At 52.1% G+C, this 27,269-nt stretch overlaps 1 protein-coding gene across 3 annotated transcripts; it reads right to left on the reverse strand.

The window, feature by feature from the left end:
- Positions 1–320: 320 nt before the first annotated feature.
- Positions 321–25,749, reverse strand: RUBCN (rubicon autophagy regulator). 3 transcript variants are annotated; one of them, XM_021544586.2, is made up of 23 exons: positions 25,657–25,749; positions 19,845–19,998; positions 17,976–18,059; positions 16,880–17,039; positions 16,598–16,704; positions 15,907–16,047; positions 15,516–15,672; positions 14,732–15,280; positions 14,141–14,185; positions 12,173–12,268; positions 11,886–12,001; positions 11,204–11,408; positions 10,752–10,853; positions 9,918–9,992; positions 7,207–7,267; positions 6,542–6,674; positions 6,039–6,184; positions 5,660–5,724; positions 4,886–5,124; positions 4,408–4,469; positions 4,068–4,221; positions 3,598–3,691; positions 321–2,821 (listed from the first exon to the last, which is right to left on the reverse strand). In XM_021544586.2, the coding sequence occupies exons 1-23, from the start codon at positions 25,692–25,694 to the stop codon at positions 2,658–2,660; spliced, it is 3,147 nt and encodes a 1,048-aa protein (XP_021400261.2). In that variant the 5' UTR covers positions 25,695–25,749; the 3' UTR covers positions 321–2,657. The 3 variants fall into 3 exon arrangements, with proteins under 3 accessions (XP_021400261.2, XP_021400246.2, XP_021400253.2); XM_021544571.2 differs by lacking the exon at positions 9,918–9,992; XM_021544578.2 differs by lacking the exons at positions 9,918–9,992; positions 14,141–14,185.
- Positions 25,750–27,269: the final 1,520 nt, after the last annotated feature.

Consider the following 27,269-nt stretch of genomic DNA (forward strand, 5'->3'; position numbering starts at 1 on the left):
GGATACAAGCATGGACAGGGCAGCCAAGGCCAGGCCCCTGGGCTCCTCTGCCAGCAACAAAGGGAGCCTCTGGAAGGGGACAGACATTACAGAGAGCCCCTCACTCAGTGTCCAAGTCCAGTGGGCAGTTTGCAGGGGCAGGCCACAAACCAGATTAATTAGTCAAGAGATAGTGATAATGCCCCCTCCCAGTGTCTGCATCACATGAGCTGCCCCTTCCATTGTCCTTGCCATCAGCAGCACTCCCTGCCTGCCCCATGACCTCGAGGTGGGATACACACCATTACCCCACCTGAAACAATGTCACAACACAACCAGACTCCTTATTCATGTAGTTTATTAAGGACGGTGTTTTAATTGCTGTGCTGTGCAATAATAATTGTGAGGGCTCCAGCTGATGGCCAGGGTAGCCCCCAGCTCTCCCTCCCAGAGCCCCCTATTGTGGCCAGTTCCAGTGTTAGTTGTAGTGGTCAGTGCTGGGCACCAGTGTCAGTGCTGGGCACAGTCTTGCCCTGGAGACCTGTGCCAGGTTTGGGAATCCTGCTGCTTCCACACAGTCCATGACAGAGGGTGGAAACCATAACTAAGCCAGAATTCCTTCCCTCTTCTCAAAAAGTACTCAGTGCTTCTAGAAAATGATCTGGGCAGCCTCTCAGTTGCTGTCCCATGACATTAAAGTGCTTCAAACAAAATAGGGTGGATGGAGGTGTGCTGCTGAGGCAACTCCAGGGAAGGGGGTCCCAGATGAAGCAGCAGCAAGAGCGCTTGGCTTGGGCTTGGGGACAGGCAAGACCAAGGCAGACCAGCATGTGGCAGCCCCAAGGCTTGCAGAGACAGAGTGAGCAGAGGAGCAGCTGCTCTGCTGGGGAAAAAAGCAGAAGCAAGACACAAGGCAGTAAAAACCCCAGGGGAGCAAGTGGGGAGCTTTCAGGATTTGTTCAGCTGCTGCAGGCAGGGAGAGATCCAGCAGCCCAGCCCTCAGCAGCAAGGCTTACAGCCACATCTGGACCCAGCCTCTTCCCCTCTCCCCAGCCTTGCTACCCCCACAGGGAGAGCCCATGAGGGGTCACATCACCTCAAATCACAGCATGTGCTGAAAGAGCCATTGCCCCTTGAGGCCTCCTGCCAGTGCCTTGCTCTCTGGTTCCTCAGCACCCTCCTTGCACATACACAGGCCACACCATCCTTCCTAACACCCCACACCCCACCTGTGCTGGGGTGGTGCTGGACATGCCATGGCTAAAACATCCCCCTTCAATGCAGAGGCACCTCCTCAGCTGGGCACAGAGCTGACCTTGTCCCACTGGGTCTGACCCTGACCCTGCAGAGCTGTCACTTGTGGCAGGTGCCTCTGCATGTGTGAGGAACCAGTCCTTGGCAGCACCCCAGTGCCAAACCTCTCCCCCAAGGTGTCCCCATTGCAAGCAGGCTGCCTGACCATCCCATTAGAGCACAGCTGGGAAGCTTCAAAGCTTTGCCTGGCTCAGGACCCTTCCTCCGCCAAGGGAAGCAAGAGATCCTGCTGGAAGAGGGGACCAGCTCCATCCAGGGGTGAGGAACCAGGAGCAGGATAGCCCTGGAGATTTTATACTGGTGAGTCCCCAAGCAGATGACATGCCCCCTAAGAAGGCATTTCAAGCAGCAGCACCTCCTTGAGGGGAACACACAGTTAAAAATACAAACAACCATATTAAAAAATAAAACCAAGTCCAGCAGATTAAAAAAAATGACAAAAACTAAAACAACAGAGGCTTGGGGATGCAGCTGGAGGGATGAGCCTTCACCTGCATCCTGACAGGTCTCTGGCAGAGAGGCAGCTCCACACAAGGCAGGTTCTGGTGCTACCAGAGTGAGGTCATCCTTAAAAGGAGGACATATCTCCCTGGTAGGACAGACTGGCAGCATGAGGAGGAAATAGGGTCAGAAGTTTCATCATATCCCATGGAGGCAGATTTCTATGGAGCCAGGGGATCTGCCTGCCAAAAGTCCATCAGCACATCCACTTGTGCAGCTGCTCCAGGGGCAATGTCCCTCTGCAGCACAGGGAAATCTGGCATTTTCATCATTGCAACGTCCTCTGCTCTGATTCTGGAGTGAGAGCAACTGCTCTCCAGCAATGTCCCACAGCACATTTGAGAAAGGGAGCTGTTAAAATATACAACCAACCCCAAACCCCACCCTCCCTCCATGCACACAACCCCCAGCAGCAGAATGGAGGATTGGAGGACTGACTTCCTCCTCCAAGGAGCAGATGTGACCAGAGCTTCCTAGTATACAGCTGATGAGCAGGAAGTGCTGACCCTTCAGGAGACCCTGCTCAGCTTGGAGCAGGACACAGGGATGGACAGCACAGTTCTGCCAGGTCCAGCATGAACACTGCTCAGGAAAGGTCCCTGTTCTGCTGCAGGACAGGCAGGAGTAGCTGCCTCCCCTCAAGCAAATGCATCAGGGATGGGAATGGTACCTGGAACAGATCCACATGGTGGAATATGCTCCGTTCCCAGCCCAGCAGTATTGCATGTGGGAAAAGAAATCCCTTCAAGACAGTGCTCCAGGCCTCCCAACAGTCCTCATCCCCAGTCCACGTGGCTCAGTCTCTGGTGATGAAGGCCATGCACATAAATAAACCCATGATCTGCTCCTTGGCTGCAACATGCTCATGTGGCTGCCACTGCCTCCGGCTGCTCTGGCTCATCCTCACAGTCCGAGATGTAGGACTCTGTGCTCTGCTTGTCCAGCAGCTCTCTCCGGGCTTGAAGACGCTCGCACCGGGGACAGTGGGTGGATTTGAAGCAGGATTTGTGGTAGCAGGCTTTGCACTCTGTAAGGGAGAGCATGGCTGAGTGCTGGTACAGGCTGACAGACTGCCTGACACTCCACAGCCCAGGTCCCTGCACTGGCTCATGAAGCTCTGGAAGCACAGCAGGGAGGATTTCTGCTCTGCACAAGGTCCCTCCCCAAGCTTTCCTGATACTCCAAGGAAACAGTGACTTTGCCCCAAGTTTTCTCTGGCACTGCAGCTGCCAAACTAAAGCTTGCATGTTGTCAGGAGCCATTTTATGCCAGTTCAGAGGCTGGTCCCAAGACGTAGGGCCAAGCTCTACTCACTCATTAATACTGGGCATTATCAAGGATGTCCCCTGAAGGGGCCTAGGGATTTCTTAGCAAGCAGGAAGGGCTCAGAGATAAAGCCCTCAGGCTCTCTCTGCTCTGCAAGGTCAGCTCCAGCCATCCAAGCAGGGCAGGGGAGCTGTGTGCAGGCTGCAGGCTGTCCTGTAACTGCAGCAGGAGGGAAGCCAGGCCCTTCAGACACCCACTTGCTGTGGTGACTGAATGCCCACAGCTGCCAGGGCAGGCAGCACAGAGCATGGTCAGGAGGGGACCTACGTGCTTTACCATACCAGCAAACACTGTGACAATGATGATCTGCTGCTGTTGTAACATGGCAGACACAGGCCATGCACAGGGGCACCTGGTCTGGCTGTCTACAGCTCTGTACCTCTTGCTAGCACAAATGCCACTCAAACTGGAAGCAGACCTTGGTGGCCCCAGGGTCTGCCCCCTCCCTGTATCCCACCTTTTTCCCCAGTATCTCACCTTCACACATCCTGCACTTGTTGAGCTCAAAGGGGAAGATGATGTCATCCTCATTCTGGCAGAATTCACAGATGAAGCCTTTGGCTTGGCACAGCTGAAAGAAAAGATGAGGAAAAAGCAGCTAAATGCTCATCTCTGTGCCAAGTAGGACAGAAGGTAGAGTACAGCAGGACAGCAGGCCACAGTGCCCTGCTCTAACCATGTGAGACACCTCTTTCCCAGCATGAAGCACAGGAAGCCCCTTGACTGTGTCAGGGGTGGGGGAGAGCCAAAATGTGGTAGCAAATATCCCATTTGTGCTGGGTGGGAGCTCTGTGAAGTAAGCAGGAACAGTTAGCATTGAATCAGTTAATTTGGTGGCTGCTCTGCACACCAAAGCTTCCCCAACAGTTATCTTTGCAGCAAAGCCTGCTCCCAAGGCTGTTTCCAAGGGTCCAGAGCCACACAGGAGGCAGGAGAGGAGGCCTTACCATGCACTTGTCAATGTGCAGGCTGCCTGCCCTCAGGAGCTCTGTCAGGCGAGGCATCAGGTCTCCTTTCTTGATGGCACTGAAGTCACTCAGCGAGTAGAGGTGCAAATCCTCTGTCAAGTGGCCAGGCACTGTGTCAAAGGAATCCAAGAGACTGCAAGGACAGAGAAACCAGAGCTCAGAGCAAAGTGACTCCAGTAAGACCCCTCCCTTCACTCCTTATGCTTTCTCTCCTGCTCCAGCCCCCTCTCTCCCCAGAGCTCAATGCACAAGCTGCACAGATTCCCAGTGCAAATTGCCTAGGGACAGAACCAGGACAGCAAAACAGCCCAGGACTCACTCTTTAGCTAGCCGGCACGTCTTGAACATGTTCTTCATGTGGAAAAGCTGGATTCGCAGCAGCTGGAGAGGAAGGAGACAAAGAATCAGCAAACAGAGCATGGTCCTTGGCCAAGCAGATCCGCCCCACTCCTTGTGCTGCTGAAATAACTGCTTTTCCTCAGCTGCTGCTCTTCTATTTCCAAAGTGCTTACATCACACAGGGCAAGGTGAGCACAACCATCGTCATGTGCTCCAGGAGATAAACCAAAGCCCAGCTGGATACCAGCCAGAAATTCCTACTCGATTTTCCTATTAATTTGACATTCCTATGCCTCTGAAGAAATCAGAAAAAGTGAATAGAAAGACACACTGATGAGGTTTTAAGCCTCCAAAATTGAAATATCTGCTTTTCTCTGACTTCCCTGAAATACAGATTACAGGCTGCTGCCATCCACCTCACCCAAACTCCACTCAGGAAGGCATGGAAAGGGCCTTACCCGCACTTGGTTGAGAGCCTTCACTTTATGGTACAGGGCAGGATTGATATCTTGCACGTTGAAAAGTGGGTCACTCCAGATCTTGCTCAGCAGGTCTTTGGAGAAGTTGCTCACGTAGTACTTGCTGAAGTCCCACTTGCGCAGGATGCGGCTGGGGATGACAGTCTGGGCATTCTCGTGGCAGCACTGGCAGAAATACTTGCCCAGGTACTCGCAGTACCGCAGCCGCTTGATGTAATCTGGCCAAACCCAGGCAGAGAGGCAGGGTCAGCCCAGGCACGGCCTCTGCTGCACTCCCACCACTGCTCAGCATTTCCCACCAGCAAGGAACTCTGCCTTGCTGGCACTTCTGCCAGCCCAGAGTGCTCAGTAATGGAGTCTGCAAGCACTCTCTGACTGCAAAAGCCTTTGGGATCAAAAGTCCAGTCTCGTGCAACCACATCTATCTACATATTCAGGGAAGAACTCTGCAGCTCCAGAACTTGCTTCAAGCTTGAGGACCCAATGTAAGACTTTGCCTTACAAGAGTCAACATCTGAAATGCCCTCTAAAGGATGGGCTGGCTGCTCTTTGCCTCCACCAGCTCTGTGACCTCCCAGAAGAGAAGGCTCCTCTGTGGATGGTGCACACCAATGTGCAGGCAGAGCTGACAAAGGCAGTGTAGCACTGCTCTAGTGCTGAGCTCTACCGCCACCCACTCACTCAGCATCTTCCCACTTGTTTGCAGGTTCTTCCCCACCACTCTCCAGCTCAGGTCAAGCTCCCAACACTCACCAGGATCAGTCCGGATGCCACAGCCTGCACACCGGTAATTCTGCTTGGCCACAGCCACCTTCCTCCTGCCCAGAGACAGAAGACAACATGCATGACCCAGCCCTGGTGGTACTTGGCACCATAAAATGGGTACCAGCACAGGCCTGGGAGGTTTATGTGGACAACACACCCAAGGGAAAAAGCCCCACTTTGGGTCACACCAAAGGCACTAACCCCAGGCACTGCCTCCATCTCACCATCACGGTGGTGACCACCATGGATTTACCAGGCTCAGAGCAGGGAAACCCCAGAAACCAGAGGACAGGCAACCTTGGTCTTGATGGAAAAAGGGATAGGAGGGGCAGGTCCCCTGAGAGCCCCCAGACACACGGGTCCTTACGCTGGGGCCAGGTGAACGTTGAAGATGATCTGTGGTCGTGGCGGGGCCCACTCCAGGTTTCCGCGCACCCGAATCCTCAGCTTGTAGATGTCGGCGTGTTCTCCATCATCGGGAGAGATTGGCAGAGAGTCAGGGATGGGCAGGAGCTGGGAGAGGCAGGCAAGAGAGTCAGATCCCTATCTGTAGTGCAAAGGCAGTGCTCCTGGCTGGACTGCCAGGAACCTGCAACAGCAGCCCTCCGGAAAACTGCCAGGCACCAACACCACTCCAGCTGAACTGGGGGCTGAAGAAGGGCTGTCCCCCAGGGATCTGGACACTGCTGTAGGAGGCTGCACTGGCACAACCCTGCTTGGGGCTGCATCCATCTCCAGAGCCCAGACAAACCCCCTCCTCAAGCTCCACACAGGAAGCACTGGGATAAGCAAAGCCCCCTCAGCAGTGCCCTGAAGCCAGGGGTTCACAAAAGATCAAATGCAATCAGTGACAGGAATTCACAGCCTTACCTTCTGTGGGGCGTCATGCTCAGGGACCAGCCACTCCAATTCAGAGGCAGCTGGGAGCTGCATGCCCTCAAACTGCTTCAGCAAGCCCATGGCCACTGCCTCTGCCGAGTTTGAATTGAGGAAGCAGTGGGATCTAGACAGCAAAGGAATTGTTAGTACTGGATTTCCCAGCTGTAGCCTCCTTGCAGCCCCATGCCAGTCCCAGCTCAAGTCAAAGATCCTCCCTTAAACTCTGGTACCTTAATTCTGCACTGCTACACAGGCTAAAAATTAATACACGATTGATTTCTCTCTTTGCAAATGTGCCCAAGCAAAGCTGGCTAATGGCACCACAACAACTGTTCAGAAGAGCAAGCAAAACTTAACTTACTTGGCAAAACCGACTCCTGTTCACAGGGGAAGCTGCAAAGTGACAGCCAGTGCCTGTGTAAGTCAGAAACAACTGCTCTCCCGGTATGAACCTACTCAAGCAGCTGCCAACCATGGACACAGCTTTGTATTTCACCACACAAAGCAAAGGGGTCCCCACAGAGGGAGGCAAGGAAGGAGGATGGGAGGGATATTTACTCCAGTGCAAAACAGAAATTGATGCACATGGAAGAGCAGAGTTGGGTAGGAAAGAGAACATGGTACCAAGATGTGTTGCCATGAGGTTGAAGACGTACATGGAGTCGGAGGAGAGAAAGGACTTCCTGCTGGACTCTGGGTTCCTCTTGATGTCTGCATCTGAATGACAAACAGACAAGGTGGAACAGATGGGACAGAGCTGGGGGATGCACTCATTTCAAACCAAAGCTTCAAGGTAAAACTCATCAAGCTGCTCAAAAGCACATGAACTACAGCATCAACTTCTACCAGTGGCATTGCACAGCAAGGAGGGGTGCAGTCTAATCAGTCAGCTGTCAGAACTACAAGGGAAAGGCACAGTGGGGTGCTGTGAACAGCCAGCCTGAAGTTTGTGGGAGACAAGTGGCTGCTGGTACAGGTCACACACTAAGTCCTAGCAGTAACATGGCCTGAAATAGAACACACACAGGAGCCTGGAGAGCAGGACTGCATGGTTAGCAAGAAGGTTTAGTAGCTCTCTACACACAGTAGAGGTGTTGGGAGAGATTAGCAATGGGATGCAGAGCCCTTCTCTCAACTTGACTGTAATCTGTACGATCAGACCTTGGCCATGCCACAGCTTGTCAGTGACTGTACAGCCAGGGCTGGCAGCCTGTGCTCAGAACTGCCCAGACACATCAGCATCCCTGCAGAGAAAGGGCCAGCAGCCATGGGGCCAGCCCGCTGCAGAGGTCACAGACTCATCTCCTGAGGAGGGAGGGGTCCAAGATAAGCTGCAGAACACTGCAGTCCTGCTCCCTACAGTCCTCAATCAACTCCCAGAGAGCCCTGGGCTGCCCCACAGCTCAGGTACCAGGCAGTATCCAGCAGTACCTTCCCCACTCATCATTCTTTTACTCCAGCAGGTTAAACCTGAACAGGGAATCCACCTCAACAGTAGAAAAGCCCTATGTCAGGACATTTCCAGTTGTACAACACAGACAGAAGCAGGCAGAAACCTGCCAGACAAGGCTCCCAGAAAAGGGAAGGAGGTACACAAGGGGAAAGTACTACAGATCAGGACAAACCAAGAGTGGCCAAAGCAACAACCTTCATCCCAGTAGGTCTGCTGTTTTGTACCTCTGGGGAGCTCTAGGAATGGTCTGCAGTGACCACACCACCCCCAAACAAAAGCCTGTAGCTTCCCCTGCCACAGTGCCTGGCACGGGGAGGCACAGCTCAGGGTCCCTGCTCCTGTACCCCAAGCAGGTTGAGTAACACAATTCTGCAGAGAGCCCACGTGATCCCAGCCAGGCACCAACTGCACACTGAGGCCAAGGGAATCAGAGCCTGTGATGCAAGGGAATAACAGGCTGAGCATAGAGTGTGCCCCTGGCCCAAGCTTTTCTACAGAGAGCAGGACTGCCCTAGCAACAAAGGGAGCAAATCCTGCTAATTTACAGACTCGCACTACTAGAATTCAGCTTGGATATTCGGCCTTCATTGTTTGACATCCATTGCTAAAACAGGCAAAGGAAAGCATCCTAATGTTAAGGAATCCACATATCTGTGTCATGCAAACTGAATTCTAGCTGCAGAAAACAGGAAATTCAGGCAAACAGCCTCACAGCCTTGTAGGGCACCAGCCAGACACACTTGCCATGCTCTGGTGCCTTCTGCCCTGCGCAGTAAGGTCCCACATGGTCCTAGACTATGATGAACACGAGCAAATGAGGGCACAGCAGAGTGGGCTAGGTGCTATGGGGAGGCAGAGCCAGCACACTCAGGCATTGACATAGTCTCAGAGATGGCAGAGAGAGCCAGATATGACCCCGGGCTTCCACGAGAGCTAACACCGGAATCCTGATACCGCTCATTTCCCAACATTAACTGCAAACACTCCCCAAATCCTCATTAGCTACCCAAAACACCTCTGCTGCCAATGCTATCAAGTGGAATAGTCCCCAGGAAGTTTGTGAACAGTGCCCAAATCTAAGGACTTCACCCCACCCGCCATGTGCCAGCTTCAGCCAGGATCACAGCCTGGTCTGAGAACACAACAGGGCTGACAGAGAAGATCTGAGCACCAGCAAACCCAGCAAGAGCAACGTGCTGGTGCTGGACAGCTGACAGGAGATCAGCAGCAACCCAGCAGACTGTTCCCCTGCTAAAGCAAACAGGGAGCACATGAAGGTTATTTAAACACAACCACCAGCCCAGGCCTAGTAAACAATAAAAACACTAAGCTGCATGTGATCTCAGAGACCAAGACCTCCTGCACGAACAAACTGCCTGTGCCCTGTCTGATCTCACTACTTCTCCCTCCAGAACTTCTTTCTAGACAGATTCCACTCAAAGTCAAGTCTGAGCAGAACAGGAAGGCTGTCCTTCAGATCAAAGTATGGCATGCCATCTTTGCTAAGTCAAGCAGGATAAGGCTCTCCAAGGCACTTGGGATAGAAGGTCCCACACTGAAGAGGACTCTGCACTCAAACATCCCAGGCTCAGCCTTCAACATCTACAGAGCTTCACTGTCCTGTGAAGTCCTGCTCCAGGCAAGACAGGTCTCCACCACAGCAGGCATTTTTTGATACATCCAAAATACTGCACAGCAAAATGCCCTGGGGGATGGAGCCCACAGCAGAACTCCTCTGCATCGGCTCTATTCAATCCTGCCATGTCATCCTGTCACAACTTTTCATGCTGACATCTGGATGATACTGGAACTAATTGCCAGTTCTGAAACCAGGCAGATTTTGAAGAAGTGTGCCCGTGCACACACACACACCTTGCACACACACGCGCGTGCCCAGGGAGCACTGCAGGGTACCTGAGAACAAGGAAGCCATTGACACTGAGAGGCCGTTCTTGGACATTTGAATCAGGTTAGATCCATCGTTACCATCTGTGTGACATGGTGATGACAAAACAGTTGACTTCAGTGCTTCAGCCAGGCCAGAGAGAAATGGCATAAAACAAGAGCAGCACTCACACAAGGAGAGCCCAGAACTGAATTCACACACTCCTCCACAGGCTACAAAACCGAGCTCAAAACTTCACCCTCATGGACTGAAAGGAGAGGTTGCTGCCAATAGTCAGGAGACAAGAAGTTTAAAGCTGAAGGCTGGACAACTCCATTTTCTTTTTAAAATAGGAGAGATGGAGGTACTGCTGAGAAGTCATCCACTTCAGAGGATGAAGGCCAGGGACTAGGGCTGTTCTCCTGTGGGTGATAAGCCCAGCCACCCAAGCTGCCAGGAGCAGAGACTACAGGTATTGGCAGGTTGGGATGTGACCAATACCCACCACCCAAGAGGTAAGTGGTCAGAGCTGACTCCTTCTGCCTGGGGAGGAGAAGAGAGGATGGCAGCTCTCTCACCTCTTGCTGTGATGGCAGCTGTGTGTACCAGGCAATGAAATGGAAACCACCTACCAACCAGAGGCACAGAATGTGACAGGGTCACAGAAGATTTTGAAGGAAAGTCATGCCTCCACATAAGGGAAACTGGTTGCTCTGCTTATACTCAGAATTCAGCCATTTGTTTGGGAAAAGCCATCCCGAAGGCCAGAGGGACAGGGTCTTCTTCAGCAGGACTGACCCCAACACAACCACACCAGGAAGTCTGTTTCTACAAAAGAAGCCAAGACAGCCATTCCCTCCTACCTCGGATCTCATATTCTTCCACATCCTCAGCAGAGCCAGAGTCAGAGAGCCGCATGGAGCCATGGGAGCTGAACTGGGACCCACTGTCTGTTGCCATGAGACCTGGGAGAAAAGCATCACAGCCAGGTCATCAGTGGAAGTGCTCTGAAGGGCCACTGACAGCTATGGGAGATGGGGGTAGCCAGGGAAAGGAGGGAGGGAGCTCAAGGATGGAAAACACTACGGGTTCAAAATGAAATGACATTCCATTACTCAGTGCCAGCAGTGTTATCAATGGATGGTATCTGTCACATTATGGTCTTCAATAGCAGCAGTTTCACAAATCTTGGCACGACCTTGGTAGCAATTTAACTGTTTAGAAGGAACTGGCAGGAAGGCAGGTAGCTATAGGATAGGCAATGGACAGAAAACCCACATCCCACTAGCTGATGAGCCCAAAACACATCACCCACTGTCTGAGCCCAGCTCCTGGCAGGTAGGGAACAGGTGCCTGGTGCGGATCTGCTGGCGCCGAATGCGAATCTTTTGTTTAAGCTCCTGGATCTCCTTGTCACTGTCTTCTTCCTCCTCCTCCTCCAGCTGTCGGCTCATCATGTTGCATTTCATCAGCTCAATGGCAGCAATCAGGGACTCCGAGATGCTGAAGTGTGCATTCTCCTGCAAGAGCAAAAGCATTCAAGGCTATGCCTTGTACAAACTAGGAAGACTTGGTACAATTTTGTTCCCCACCTATGCCAGGAGAGAACTTATTACTCATGGATGGCAGCAGAAAGATGTTAATCTCTGTCAAAATGTAACTCTTCTATGAGCACCTAGAAAACAAAGCCTTCTTGGGCATCAGAATACTCCTGAAATACAAGAGGCATCCTACAAACAGGATGTACAACACATCCACTCTGGGGGTGGTCAGCACACAGCCCTGAGGGGCCCTAACGTGTTGCAAAGATGCCATGTATATGACAGATGGACAGATTCCAGCTACCAGACACCACCAAGTTCAGCCTTGCAGTTCTGTGCACAGCTCTACAGCAGGCAATACCATGGCATTATCCTCCCCATGGCAGGAAGTATCCCTGAACCTGCAGTAAGATACATTCCCCAATGCACACAGGCTGCTGCTGCTGCTTCCCTCACCTTCTCCAGGTCTGCACAGCTGCCAAAGTCCTGCTCAGAGAGGTAGCTGATGAGGGACTGCCCTTCTGAAGGTCTCCTGAACATTCCTTCCCCCGAGCTCAGGTATTGTCCAGAGTCTGGAAGTGCAAGAGACAGGTATGAGGGAAGGATCTGCTATCTCCACGTCACCAAGTCCTGCCAGCACCCAGACAGCATCCCACAAGCAAGTGCCAGCACTTGATGACAATGCAGCCCATGGAGGAACCTGACCAGGACTGAGTGTTCCCATGGAGGCTGGCTGTACTCACCATACTCCATGTAGAGGGAGCTGGGTGTGCTCAGTTCACTGCTCAGTGTGGAAGCAGAGACCGGGCCTCTCCCTCCACCTGGATCACCATGGGACTCTGGAAGGGAAGGTGACACCAGGCACACGTCAGTACCTTGGAGCGCCTGCCACTGCAGGGGTGAAGTGAAAGGGGCTTGGCATCACACACACAGGCACAATGGATGGAAATAAAGAGAGACATCTTCCTGCTCCATGCCACAGCTGAGGGCAAGCCCAGGAGAAGGCAAAACTAGAAAGGCATTTCAGGCAGAAGAAGGGGAACGAAGTAGAGAAGATCATGAGAGACATGGAACAGTCATGTCCTGAGCCTTCCTCTGTTTACCCCAGAGTAGAGTTGGGGGACACAACAGGCTCCAGCAAGTACCTCTTGCCAGCCCTTTGTTCCTGAGGGAGCATTCTGAAGGCAGAGTTATCCCCCAGAACACAGAACAGGAGACACAAGGAAACATGAGTAGCCAAAGGATCTGTGGGGGTCCCTGCCCTGCAAAGCAGCCTGGACACCAGTGTAAGGAGGCATCTGAAGGACATGCTCCTGCTCCACCATAAGCCAGGACTCCACCCAGGAGCTTGGGTGCAGTGCTCAAGGTGACCTACATGGGTTGTGGGCAGGGCTCTGCCCCTTGCATGTACTGTGGTGCAACTCCCTGCCAGACTGAGCCAGTGGAGACTGCCAGGAGCTGGCCTGAGCAGAGACTGAGTACAGGTGGTGCTCTAGAGAGCCATGGCCCCAGGGAGCACCTGGATGGAGGGCCTGGGTGACAGAGGACTGCTGAAGGAGACTGAAAACACCCTGCCTGAGTGGGACAGGAGCACACACCTCTGGATAAAGAGCAGGTGCCTGCTGACAATCCTGAACATAAAAGAAGGGCAACCATGTCCCTTCAACCTCCTACTCACTTTTGTTCCCAGCTTTGTGCCATAACTCTGATGTGGCTGGAGGCTGCTGAGCCCACCAATACCAGCCTCTCCTTGTGAAGGCCATGAAGCAGCAGTCACCAGGATGGAGCCTGGGATCAACCCACCCCACAGGCTGGGAGACAAAAGACTTGTCAGGGTAGGAGACTCTCAGACCTACTCACTGCAGCCTGACAAGGTGTCCTGCAGCCACCTCAACACAGAAACCACCTCATGGGGTTGATGCCTGGGAATGCCACATACAGTGGAGCCTGCTGCTGAAAGGTAAAGCAAGGCAGTGCTCAGCATCATCTGTTGGAGCAGGACACAGGGCTGGACACATCTCTCTGAACACCCATCGTGCCCAGGGAGGAGCCTTCCCTGACACAGGACCCTCAGCACTCAAATGTGAGCTTGACAAATCCAGTGCCACTGTTCATTGGATGCAAAACAAAACAGCCCATTTTTTTGAGCTGCTGCCTTTTTCTGCACGTGGGGCAAAAGGATTACAGCACCCCAGCACTTCTGCTCAGGGTAAAACCTGCCATGAGTCCAAAAGTGCATACAGGAGTCTCAGCTGTGGGTACAAACACTGGAAATCAGTCAACATCAAACCTCCCTGTGCCACAGATCCATGAAATAACAGGAAAAATTATAGACATCCAAGCCCATGTCTGGTTAGCTGCCAGCCTTATTCACTAGGTAAGAGAGGGAACCTCTCCTGGCTCTGGAGGCAGTGGGTAGAGGGAAGGGCAGGGGATGCAGCTCAGAGACTTGGTAGCCAGTGCTCCCTAACGCCATGCAGGGGAGCTGGAAACACTTCTGGGTCTGGGCCACTGCTTCCACAAACCAAGCTGGGATCTTCAGTCAGGCCACATGCATAAACCAGACCACACTTCAAAGCATCAGCTGGGACACAGTAAAGAAAGATTTTTTTTTTTTTTTTGGTTTTCTAAATGAACACTAATGGATTGATGGCAATCCTGAACTTGATGCAATGATCACTAATGAAAAGCTATTATACTGGCTCCCAAACCTGCCACTGGATCTTCTATTATAATGGTGATATCCCTGAGGCCTCCTGGGCAGACAGAGGAGGAGAAGAGCAGCGTTAAAGGAGAGAAAACAGAGACAGACTGGTTACTACTCAGCAGGGATCTCCACTTCTCTAGTGAAGGCAGCATCAGGGCAAACTCTCACAAACTGTTCGTCCCCTCACACTCCACTCTCTCCATCCCCATGTACTCACTCAAGACCCCACGAGAACCCAGCAGGTTACCAGTGGGATGACATCCTACCAGTTGGATGAGCCCAGGCCCCAGTCCCATAGCCCAGCCAAGCAAGGCCAGTGGAGAAGAACAGCTGATGTCACAGCATTGCTGCCATTTTCTAAGATTTTAGTAAAAGATGGCAATACCAGTAACAGTCCAGCCCAGGGCATTCTGGGAAACAAGATGTCATCCCATCAGTCCAGTGTAGAGCTGAAAAGCTAAGGGAAATGACCAACCACTTGCCCACTGTCCCTCTCTCCAATGTGATCTATGGAATCAAGGGGGTGGCCAGCATCAGCCTCCTGGTACCAGGGAATCCACACCCAGAAGCCATCCCAGAAAAGCTGTCCCATTACCGTGCAACTTCCCAGAAGTCACGTTGGTGTCAGAGTGTGAGCGCACATGGCTCTTCTTGAGGATGCCCTGTGGAGCTGAAGACTGTCCCTCCGAGAAGCTGGACCGGCGCAACAGGCTCAGGCCCCTGCTGCCACCTCCACTGGCCCCCTGCTCCCCCAGGGATGATACTGAGTCCAGCTTCTGGGAGCTGCTGGAGGAGAAGAGTTTAGAGCTACTGCTCTTGGTGCTGCTGGTGCTGGTGCTGCTGCATGCCCGGCCCCGGCGGCCCAAGTTCCCAATGGCCAGGTACTCTGGCCCGTCATTAACATCGCTCTGTGGATCATCCTGACTCCCTGTCCAAGTATCCTCGCTCTGGCTGGTGGTGCTGGAGCTCATCTCGCTGGCTGGAGAGAAGGGGTCTTTGGGTGAAGGGACGTGGAAGTGGGTGACAGAGCTGGGCTGCTCCAGAGGGGACCTGCCCTCACTGAAGGAGGAGGACCGAGTGGACGGGCAGCGCTCCTGGGGCTGGCTGGAGTTGGAGCTGCCACAGGAACTCAGTGGTCTCCTGTCTGGACAGAGGCAGGAACATGATTTCACATACTGGCACAAGGAGACATAGAGACACATCCAATGGCTATAAGCTTGTGGCTTCACACCAACATGCCCACCCACCACAGGCAAGTCCCTCCCTCCCATCATGGGCAGAAGTCTTCCATACCCATCCACCCTCACAGATACATAGGCAGATAAAAAGGTAAAGTCTCTTCTGGGTCTACCCTAAGTTCCCCAGCCTACCCTCGATACCTGAGAGGCCAGAGGAGGCTGGATGTTGGAGGCTGGAGAAAGACCCAAAGCAGCGCTGCTGAGTGCAGGGGGCAGCAGGGACACATGGGCATGCAGGGAGGGCAGTCAGACTCTGACTCTTGGTCACTGGAGATGGATTGTCACTCTTCCTGGTAAGCTGAAGAGAGGTGGCATCATCAATAAAGCATCTATGGGGCTACAAAAGAGCAGCTGTCAAATGCTGTCAAAAGAGCAGCAACAGAAAGGGATCAACCTGCAAATGCCTGGTCACCAACCACAAACAATGGAGCAGCCCTGGGAACATGAGCGTGGGGAGGGAGAAACATGGCAGCATAGAAGGGTAGCAGCTCTTTGTTCACAGCTACAGGACAGATTCCCACTGGGAAATTACCAGGCTCTCAGTGAAATGATCCAGGCAGCCCAGTGCTCCTGGCAGACGGCTCTTGTGTCCCTCAGCACTGTGGTCACACATGTCTCTTGTCCCAGCAGAAGGGTCTGACACGCACAGGGATGGCAGTGATGTGCCGGCCAGCTGAAAGAACACAGTCCCCATTTAACAAAGCCTCACTAATTGCTCTCTTCTGGGGACTCCGTGCAAAGAAGGCAGCTGCTGTTTCTGTCCTCTGGAGAGGGGCCAGCTGGTGCAGGGCTGCACAGGGAATCACTGGCATGAGAAGGAGTAGGCACCCAGGTGTCCTGGGGCATTGCCCATCCCCTCAAGAGGGTGACTGTCCCTCATGACCAGGCAGCTCTGCGTGCTGGCCCTGAAGCCTGGGACTATTGGAGAGGGCTTTAAAGATGCCTCTTACAAGGAACTGGTCCTCAGGTCCTTGGTGCAAGCCTGAACCAAGGTGTCCCCACTATAGGCTGCACACAGCCATCTCCAGCACTCTGACCCCTTATAGGTCACACAGGCAGGACCAGTTCCCCACTCTCCTCCCCTCTTGGAGCAACTTTTACTAGTTCCAAGTCCAGCCCCATGTCCAAGGGCTCCATATACCCTCAATGTGACCTTGAGGGAGCAGCCACAGCCAGCTGGCATCTGGGGAGAGCCACATGTAAAATCTGGGACCTCAACCCACCATGGAGGTGTCAATCTGAGCCAGAAGCCTGGGGTTGTTCTGCTCAACAGCTTCCAGGCACTGCAGCATGGCCGTGACGTGGGCGTCACTGAGCAGGAAGGCAGTATCTGGGGAGAAAAAAATTGCTGCTCAAGGGAGTCCCTCTCACCCACACAGTTTGACACACCAGTTGCTCACATGCAAACCAACTTTTCTGCTGTCCTCCCTCACTCCCACACAGCTTGGAAATGCCACCAGCTAGATATCTTCCTAGTAAGGAGGAAAAGGCCCATTGCTCTTTACCTGTGTAGAACTTCCTAATGTACTGCCGGTTCCCCAGGAGCGGCCTCAGCTGTGCTGACAGGCAGTGGCACTGCAGGCTGTGCTGCAGCCACAGCTGTGCAATGGCCTGGTCCCCTGGGCCCTCGGCGTCACGCTGGCCACTCTCCTGCAGGCTGATGAACTGCAAAGGGACGTCAGGCACAGGTAAAAGGCAGGCAGAGGCAAGAAGGGGAACAGGGCTTGTTCTACCACATGGCTTTGGTCCCCTTGATAACAGCAGCTTTCACATGCCACTGTCAGTAGGAAAGAGGGCATGTCCCAGCAGCTCCTCAGCCATCAGGGAGGCAAAAGCACCAGGCAGGAACAATGCTTCAAAGGTCACGCAGTGACCAAAGTCCTCTGACAGCCACCAACACAATGAATTTCTCTTGCACACTCTCCCACCCATGAGCCCTGCCCCTGACCTGGAGCAACCCCAAATCCAATCTGACTCCAGTAGTGACAGTCATTTTCCTGCTGACACATTAACTGGGAAAGGCTGTGGTAATGCCTGAACTGCTGCAGCTTGCAGAGCTGGACTGGAGATACACCCCACTTCCCCCAGCAGCAGGCTGGGCACAGGGACCACCAGTGGCCAGCCCTTTGTGCCCATCCACGGCAGGAACCATGGATGCCAGCACGGGGCAGCTGAGGACCAGGAGCATCCCCATATGCCAGTGGCTGGCACAAGTTACAAATGGGAGAATAAATGCATGCTGAAGCCAAAACCCAGGAATGGGACAGCCCAGGTCCTTAGAGATCTGCACAGACACATGAATTACCCATGCACACACAGAAGCACTGCTTGTGCCAGTTCCCTTGGTGATGCCTGCTGCACCCAGCCCAGCAAAACTAGAGACTGGCCTGGGAGAAATAAGCAGCCAATTGTCTCAGCCCAAGCCACACTGAATTCCCAGGACACAGACTGTACTCAAAAACACAGCTGTGTCAGCCTCCACAAGCCATGAAGCAACTTTACTCACAACAGCCCAGGCAGCACTGTCCCACAGGTGAGGCTCCAGCCCAGCTGCCCTCTCCCCTCCCACTGGACACACAGGGCCACCCCAGCAGAACCCACCTTCTCCAGGTGATGAGCAGAGCCCGGACTCAGCCAGCGAATGTCCTTTACAAACTGCCAGTAATCCTTCTGTCTGCAGCACACCTGCCCAGGACAGGCACAGTCAGGTGCCACCTCCCAAGTGCCAGTTAAATGAGCACATCCCCCTTAGCCCCCTGCTGCCATGAGAGGCCATGAAGTTTGCCTCAGCTTTATCCAGACAATGAGGACTTTTCTTAGTTATTCTACCCCTTAGAGAGGAACAGCAACAGAGTTTCTGTTTCCTCTCCACCCTATTGGCTGTAAGCACAGATCTAAAAAGTGTCTCTTCACCAAAAACCTGATTATTTTTACTTCCATCCCAGTTTCCTCTTTCACAAGTGACAGAGAAATGTTTTCTATTTTGGTGTTTTATTTTGTTTGGTGGGGGAGTAGTTTGTTTTATAAGACTAGAAAACTAACATGGCAATTTTAGTTTTCTAGACTGCATTTGGTTTTCTGGACAAACAAATAATATTAATTCAAAAGTTAAAAAACCTCTTACCCTTGTTTTCTTAACGTGTACATATGGATATTTTCACTTTTTTTTTTTTTTTTTTTAATTCCCAACTGTAAGCAAGGAAGTTGCCAAGAAAATAAAAAGTAAAAGGAAATGTTTTGCTGGAGCAACTATGAGCCAACTGCTGTTAGGAAGCTGTATTTTTATGGGCCACTTTTTGTAACTCCTATAGCTTGATTGGTGTCACACATGCCTGATTGGAGGAGACATTCCTGAGTGGAAGAGCTGTTTCTGCCTACAGTAAAAGTGCTGAGAAAGGTAATATACCATCCTGCTTTGCAGGTCTGGCATGAACTGCTACCAACAGACAGACTAGTATAAATCTTTTAAACCTCACTTCCTGAAGCCTGTGAATAGCAGGTCTGTCAGAAGGGAGCACTGCACTCCTCACATGGACAAGGTAGCTCCTCTCTCTGTCCATCTTCCAGGGCAGGTCCATGCAGCTGGGGACTAACAGGAACAGAGCAGCACCTCAACTAATGGTGTCTAAATAAATCCAGAGAGCAAAGCTCCCTGCTCAGATAACCTGCCAGTCTGCCTCTTCCTGGAGGCTTTTTAGCTTGAGTGCAGCAGTGCCTAGGTGCAGTTTTCCTGATCTGGGACCCAGCTGGCCTGTGCAAGCTGCCTGGAGCTCCTCTGTGCTGTCCTGCTCTCTCTGGGTGGCAGACCCACTGATGGGAAGCCTGTCCCCAGGTAAGCCCTACATCCTTGTTCAGCTTTCCACTGTAAATAAATTGCTGGTAATTGCAAGCTGAAGGGGAGATCTTTAAGCCTCTGCACACAAGTGGGAAAGAGAAATTCTTCCAGGCAGCCACAGAAGGGGGGAAGGCTGAGTGAGCAACTACAGGCACAACAAGAGTCTGGAAAGAGTGATCCCATTCACACAGAGCATGGGTTTGGCTGCCAGCTCCTGTTACTAACACAGCTAACCAGAAACAGTAAAAATGCAAGGTTTCTCTTGCCAGGCCTCGCTGGGGACTTGTCCAAGTGCAGATGATATGGGGCTGACTCACTGCAAATGCAATTTAATCACTTGGCTGCAGCAGAAAGAAAGGAGAGAGGGGCTGGCCTCAGCACAGGGGGCACAAGTACTTAGAAAAACCATATTGAAAGTAGATGAGATAGAAAGAACATGCACCCAGGTCCCTCTGCCAGCCACAGCATTTACCAGGCAAGCTCAGCCCCTGCTTGGATCACTTTCCAGCTGGTTACAAGCACTGTGCCCACTCTGCTCTGAACACAGAAGTGAGCTGCAGCACCTGCTTATGACAGGCACTGAGGCCATGACAGACAGACAGACAAACAGTCGTGCTGGCAGCACAGAGCCATACCTTGTCATGGATGAGCCCATGGTAGAGGATGCTGTGCATGTCTCTGCAGAGCCGCTCCAAGCCGCCATACTTGGACCAGACATTTGGGTTGCTGATGGACACCAAACCTTCCACCGTGGTCTTCAAGTTGCCAAGGAGCTTCCAGTGCTCTTTCCTGCACAGGAACACAGCAAGATATATCAGAGACACAGCAAGAGGAACTTCACAACAGGAATATGATATTGTACTCTCTTGAAGGAAACTCTGTTCAGGCTGAAACCTTTGGTAGTCAGAAACTAGCAAAGGTGAGCTGAAGCACTTGGTGCATCCCTGTGGTCTCCCATACATGGTTTGTGGACAACAGGCCATATTGTAATGATTCTTCTGATGAGTGCCAGCCACCACCAGGAGACAGAACAGACTGATGGCTCCTGCAATGCACCACATGCCCAGTCTGGGCCAAAAAAACCTGGGGATTAACTTTCTAGCAGGCTCTTATTCACTGACATGCTCTCTCTAAGAGAGCAGCAGGCCCTCAGGAGCACAGCAGCTGTATGGAAGGGTGTGAGGCCCACCACACTGAGCAGCCCCTGTGTTTACAGAGCAGCATTCCCTGAGCAATGCACATCACATCAAGAGTTCCAGTCCTGTCAGGATGCAGATGTGCTCCTCTCCCAGGGAGGTGACACTTCATCTGCATCTCCAGCTGTACAGCCGCTCTCTTGGCCCTGACCTGCTGTAGGCACAACCTGCAAAAACATTATCATCTTATGGACAGAGATTAGCAAACTGCTGGTGAGCTCTAGAGTATGCACAACAGTTCATCAGTATCATCCCCCCTGGCTGCTCTGCATGCAGCAAGAAATCACCATTGTTTACCACAAAGTAGAAGTGATGGTGTGGAGAGGTAACATCATTTGACTGTGGAAAAGCAGCTTTGGGTGACTGAGGAAGGAAGCTTTGGGTGATTGAGGTTCCCACTCAAGCTGCTTGACAATGTTGCCAGATGAACAGCAGCTGTCAAAAACACATTCAAATAGGAGCCATTCTCTCAGGAGAACAGGAATGTTGCAAGGTACAGTTAGGCATGCAAATAACCAAAAAAAGTCTCTGCAATGTTTGTAACAAAAGCACCCTGACACCTTAGCATGAAAGTTCAAGTTTTCAACTGGCAAGAAACACGATGGTGTTTCAGAAGTTAGTCCCTCTCACAGCCAAAACCAAACTGGATTTCCAAAACACAAGGGAAAAAAAGAAGGAAAACAAATAAATAACATAATTTAAAATTGCTCTCATGTTCATGTTGTACTTAAACTTATAGGCATGGGGCTTTATCTCAGAAGAGACTGAAGAAAAATGCAGATGTACATCAAAGGCAGCTTCCTGAAGGAGATACAGCTTGGGAAGACACAAAAACATGATCCAGCTCTGCTGAACTTAGGGGCTTTTCCCCTCCGGGCCCAGAGCAATGCAAATGTTCTTTGGCTGTGGGTGCCTAGAGAGGAATCAGCAGTCCCTGGTCAAAGAGCACCTGCAGCCACTGAGCTTAGAATATCAGCAGCTCCTCCCTAAGATATTTCTAACACTCAGAGTTAGGAAATGCAAGTGAAAGCTCAGCCAGGCCACTGATATTCCAAGTCAGCGAGTCAGGGGAACTCCCTCCCATGTTATTTCATACTATAAAAAGCAGGTGTTACACACAAGGATGTGTGTACAAGGGTAGCACACTCAGAGATGTGCCTTTCCAAACAAATGGTTGGTCCCATTAAAGGACTTGTGCGACTCAACAGGTAAAAACCAGGATCCAAGGCTCTTTCTTAGCATGGGGAAACTAAGGGTAAGCAATCCTTGAACAAAATAATCACAAAACTTTAAAACATTGAACACAGAAGCACATAGAGAATAAGCCACATAATTAAAGCACCTTTGCAAAGGTGATCTTGAACCCACCAAAAGTGAATTAAATCCTGGTAGATAAGTAAGTATTCTATGGGACTTGTTGGCCCAAAGCAGTTCACAAGTTGGACACACAAGATCTTCCTGATATCCAAACCCCAGCTGTTTTTGGGCTGGAACATGCTGAAAAGTACACAGTGACAGAAGGCTGAAGACATGAGGACCCATACAGCTGGCTGCAGGTGGTAGGGAAATTGAGAGAGCACAGCTAACCACATTTCAGCTTTGACTGGACTCTGGGGCAACCCTGAACTAGCAGCAAGGTTTGCTCCCCTGCCAGAAGGGATGGAGACAGCCCTTTTCTCCTGGTATTCAGAGCATTACTAAGAAATCTGTTTTTTTTCCTGAATAAGGAGAATTCTCCTTTGCTAATGCTATAGAAAGCCTGGCATGGGGTAAAGCAAATTCATGTTACATCGTGAGAACACCCCAATTTACAGTAAGGCAAAGTGAGTAATACTCCAGAGGGTCACAGAACAAGACCAGAGCTTCCCCTGCAAGAACCACACATGCTTCTGCTCTCCTGATCTAGCAGAGCTTGGTTCCCCCAGTCAGAAGGGCCAAGGGTATTTGGCAGGGCCGTGGAGCAGCAATGAGATGTCAGCTGCATTCCTCTCCTCCCTTAAAGACAACCTCTGATCCAGCCTCCAATTTTAACCCAACCTGGCACTGGGACTCCTTTCTTTACCACAGCAAACTCCATCTTCAAGTACAGCAACACCAACCTGCCATCGGGAACTCTCCCAAATATAACTGAACCTTTTTTACTGGAGTGATAAAACACAGAATACAGCCTTGTAGCAAAAAATGGCCTAATGCTGCCACTGCTGACAACAGGGAATGCTGCTTGCTCTTCCAAGGCTTCTTCAGCCCCTCCATGCCAGCAAGGGTAGGAACTTCTCTTGGTCCAAGTCAGCAAACCTGACTCACAGCAGAGGCAGGGAGCCATGCTGCTGACTTCTTCATAGAAAATAAAACCAAACCCTGATTACTTTCCAAAACAGAATCACACAAGTAGACAGTGTTCAAAAATGAAAAATAAAAATGAAGCTCATCTTTCTTGCAAACATCATCTGCTGTGTATCTCCTGTGTTCTGCAGGAGGCACCCAGCAATGGCTGCTTGAATCCTGACCTCCACCTGGAAGACTCTTGATCCTTCTTAGCACACTAAACAGGTTGGGCTAAGGATGCTGAGGTTATGGAGGGACTTCTGACAAATATCTAAGGACACTCCTGTGCTGGCTGTCAGTTCTTGCTGCAGAAACTGAACACTGCCCTGCACAGAGCTGTTCCCACCTCGCTGTCCCCAGATCTCCCAGACAACCAGCAGCCCCTTCCCTGGACTCCCCCGCCTGCTCCTCCAACAGGCTCAGCACTGCTGGGAAAAAGGATTAAAGAAAGCCAGGCTTCGTGCAATTCATCTGCAGTGGCGGGGAGTGGCTGACAGGCAGAGGAAGCCAGAAGAGCTCTGCCAGCCCAGCAGGGATGGGCAGGAATAGCTGAGCAGGCTGGCTGGAAAAGGAACACGCAGTGAAACTCACATCCATGCTAAAAGCTGGCACTGATAGAAAATGGGGGCACAACCACAAAAGGTGCCCCCAGCAAACACAGCCCAGACATGCCGCTTGCTGACACATTCTTGCTCTGCACTGGCAAAGGATGAGGGGAAGAAAATAGGGATTAAAGGTGTTTTTTAACCTTCCCATGGCAGATAGCTCACCTGCTCATGAGGCTAAGTCTCTCCCAAACAGATGACCACAACTTGTTGACCCAGGGTAGTATCCATTGGGCTTCAACCTGCACAGGACCTGCCTGTGATGAGCATGCAGGCAGCCAGAGGCAGTGACAGGCAGAGCAGATCCCCACAGCAGCCCACCCCGCTGAGAGCAGCTGCTCACATCCCTCCATTGCTCACAGCACAGGTTCCCTTCAGAAACCCTCTCCTCTGGCCCTGTTGTCCCTGAGGGTCTTCCTGGTGCCAGAGACAAAGGTGGCAGCTCGTTGCTAACCTGCCCAGCTGACCCCTGGCCCATCTGCTCCCCCTAGGACTGCTGTGTCCTCTGCACCACACCAAGAGCCTCCTGCCTCCAAGGACAATGTCCTCCCTGGACATTGGCATTACCGCCCTGCCACTTGATGCATTTCAGACCTGCTGCTAGGAGGAAAAATCCAGCACACTGTCCTCATTTTCCTCTCCTGTGCTGACTGAAGGATGGACTTCAAAATAACTTTTGTTTCTGCATTTTCTGTAATGCACAAGAAGATGGATCCAGTGATCTCCATATATTCCCTATTGGTAACTGCCACAATCCAGTGTGAAATAGCACCTCACTGGGAATAAAAATGCTGACCACATCACACAAAGGATAAGGCAGCGTAAGGCCCATGCACAATCCTCCCCAAGGCATCAGTGCCAGCCAGAATAAGCAGGCTCCTGCATGTGCAGGCACCAGTGGGGGATGATGCCCTCCTTGTCCCTGTAGGAGTGCTGGAGATGGCACCACCCCATCCCTATTAGTCACAGGATGGCAGAGTCTGGTAGTGCAGGACTTGTGCCTGCAAAGGCAAGAAAATGCACAAAGATGAGCCTGGAAAGACAAAGCAGTGAATGCAGCCAATTCCTTTTACTGTTTGGAACCTGCTGTGTCTGAAGCATTAGTAAAGAGGGAGAATAGCTTGAACCATGCAGATCAGAAGGCACCCCAAACCTGTGCTATAGCTTTAAAAGCACCAGTAGCATTTTCCCAGCTGATATGGCAAGCAGGAATAGAGTGACTGGCTGAGCCCCTCAGATAAGGAATGCTTCTCTCCCATATCAAGTTTCGGCTGCTCCTTCCTCCCCAGCCAACACTTCCAATTTCGATCCAACATTTGCCCTGTGCTCGTGAGCGCCAGGACAAAATCATTGCACATGTAAAAACCTGAAGTAAATAGAACTCACCATCAAAACACCTCCAGGAAACAGCCTCTGCTGCTCATAAATGCTACCAGAAAAAACACCAGGCCTGAAGCACATATGAAGGCCAGACAGCCAAGATCACCATGATCACCACCAGCCATGTGCAGGCAGGCGCAGGGCCACGCCTTCAGGAATAAAGAGATAAATAAAGACATTTCTGTTCAGCACCTAGAAGAGGTGCTGCAGATGACTGCCAGGAGGGACAGGAGATAGGATCCCAGAGCAGCAAGCTGCAGAACCACCTGAAGGGTGGCAGCGCGGAGTTAGGGCGCGGTGGTTTCACCCTTCAGCTCAAGGCGTGTGAAGCAGAGACCTGGCAGCCGCCGTGCTGCCCACGGCTGATGGGGGACAGAGCGGGGACAGAGCACCAGCTACTGAGGGTACACATCCGTGGCCATCATTGCCTCTCCAGTGGCCAAGACTCCTTCCCAGGGCAGCGAGCAGAGCGATGTGCTGGCCCCGGGTGGGTGACGGCTCTGACAGCCCGGCCCGCTGTGTGCTTCCTCCCACGAGGGACCGAGCCGGGGGCAGTGTCACGCTCTGCAAGCGGCGATCCGACTCACGAGAGGTTTGTTCATTCCCTGCTCGCCACACACCCACGCAGGACGCGAGCTCTCCAGGAGCATCCCCTGCGCATCCCTACTGCTGCCCAGGCACCACGCGCTGCTGGCACTGCTGCCACCCGCGTTCCCGCACGCACATCCCGCGCCGCGTCCCAGGCACACTCACTCACACACACCCGCGCGAGTGTGGCCGCCCCACGCGCGCACACGCACACACAGCGCCCTGCCGCCCCCACGCAGCCCCACAGCCGGGCACTGCCGCCCCCGCCCCACCTCCACCGGGCGCCCACGCGGGCCGAGCCCCGGGACCCCGCCCCGCCCCTCCCGCGCGTGTCCCGCCGCGCGCGGCCCCACCGGCTCTCCGCGTGCCCCGCGTGGGGCCCGATCTCCATCCCGGGCGCGCGCGGCCCCGCCGCCGCCACCGCGACGCCGTCACGCGGGAGGGGCGAGCGCCCGCCCCGCCCCGCCGCACCCACGGACTACAGCTCCCGGCGCGCACCGCGCCGCCCCGCCGCACCCAGTGGCGCGGCGGACTACAGCTCCCAGCGTGCACCGCGGCGCTCGGGCGCTATGACGGGCGGCCCGCTGCAGCCTCCCCCGCCCCGGAGCTTTCGGTGTCCCCCCCGCGTTCAAAGCGCTGGGAAAAACCACAGGGGTTGGTGAAATAACCCTCCCCAAATCCTGCCTTGCGCGTGATGAGGAAAATGCGACGGCAAGGTAAAAAAAAAAAAACAAACAACGTGTCCCTGAAGGACAGCTCATGCACTGATCACACCTGCAGAGACAGAAATGGAAAGAGCGTTCTGCTCTACCGCCCACTGCAAGGAGGACGTGGAAAATACAGCAGAGTGAGATGTGCCTTCCGCCGAAATGCGGTGAAATGAGACTTCAAAAAGGAAAAAGTGATGCTGAGAATAGTCAATGACAAATTATTATCAGAGAGAAAACCTAGATACGTCTCTGGAGGTGTCTGATGCCTCAGAAACCAAAGCCAGGCATTTGTAAAATGGAAATTCCCTATAACTGTTACTTGAAATGATAACTCTGTGCTGCATACATGAAAAAGTACCCCTTGACCTGACATTTTCTATGTGGTTTATTTTACCAGTACAGTATTTCCACAGCACAGAGGGATACAAGATTCTGTACCGCTGTTCTTGATAATAATAACAATAACTTATTTTTCAGAATGTGCTTAATGAAGAGACCAGGACTTCTCATGCATCATAATTGCATACAAGTGTGGAACAACAACTTGAATCCATCGTCAGGCAGAAATTCCTTTTGTAGAGCCCACTGATCGAAAGCACTGCCTGTACATGGCATGTTAGGTCTCAGGGCATCAGACTGTGTTGACTCTCACAGTAAACATATTAGAGGAAATCAAGTCATCTGGACTACTGTGATTGTTAGAATGATCATGTCTGGTGAAATGGAACATGCAGACAAAATTAACAGATCTAATTTCATTCTTTGTAGCCCCCAGTGCCATGTAGAAGATTTGTTACTTGGCTGGATGCTGACACACTCCTGAGAGCCAAACAGCAAACCAAGAGCTGATGTTTGTATGGTTGCCTTTGTGATCCCAAACCATTCTGAACACAGAAAGAAAATACTCTTCAGGATCACACCTTGTGCCTGGTTTTCTGTTGTGCTGAGAAGCAGACAGCTGGTATCCTGTTTGTGTAATAAACACAACTGGTGGATATGGTAAAATCTGGATTTTGTCTGATTTCACTTGTCACCAGGACAGGTAGCATCTGCCACTTTTGCAGTTTATGTGTTTGTTTAGAGTAAACAGAGCATTTGTTTATTGGTGTGACACAGTCCCCAGATGGAGCTGGACCCTACAGCCTCATGGGAATTTGACTTAATGCTTTTTCAAAAATACATCTTTTGGCACCTCTATTTTTAGTAGTTCATGGTAATCTGGCAATAGCAGATTTGCTTTAGAAATGTAACCTGAT

The sequence above is a fragment of the Lonchura striata genome, chromosome 10 (assembly GCF_046129695.1).
Source record: "Lonchura striata isolate bLonStr1 chromosome 10, bLonStr1.mat, whole genome shotgun sequence".
NCBI lineage: Eukaryota > Metazoa > Chordata > Aves > Passeriformes > Estrildidae > Lonchura > Lonchura striata.

Coding starts and splice junctions, on each gene's coding strand:
- RUBCN (XM_021544586.2), bottom strand. CDS start 25,694: ATGGAGATCGGGCCCCACGCGGGGCACGCGGAGAGCCG. Junction 14,186..14,731: donor GACTTCTGGGAAGTTGCACG/GTAATGGGACAG, acceptor CTGTCTGCCCAG/GAGGCCTCAGGGATATCACC. Junction 4,470..4,885: donor AGGCTCTCAACCAAGTGCGG/GTAAGGCCCTTT, acceptor CTTCCTCTCCAG/CTGCTGCGAATCCAGCTTTT.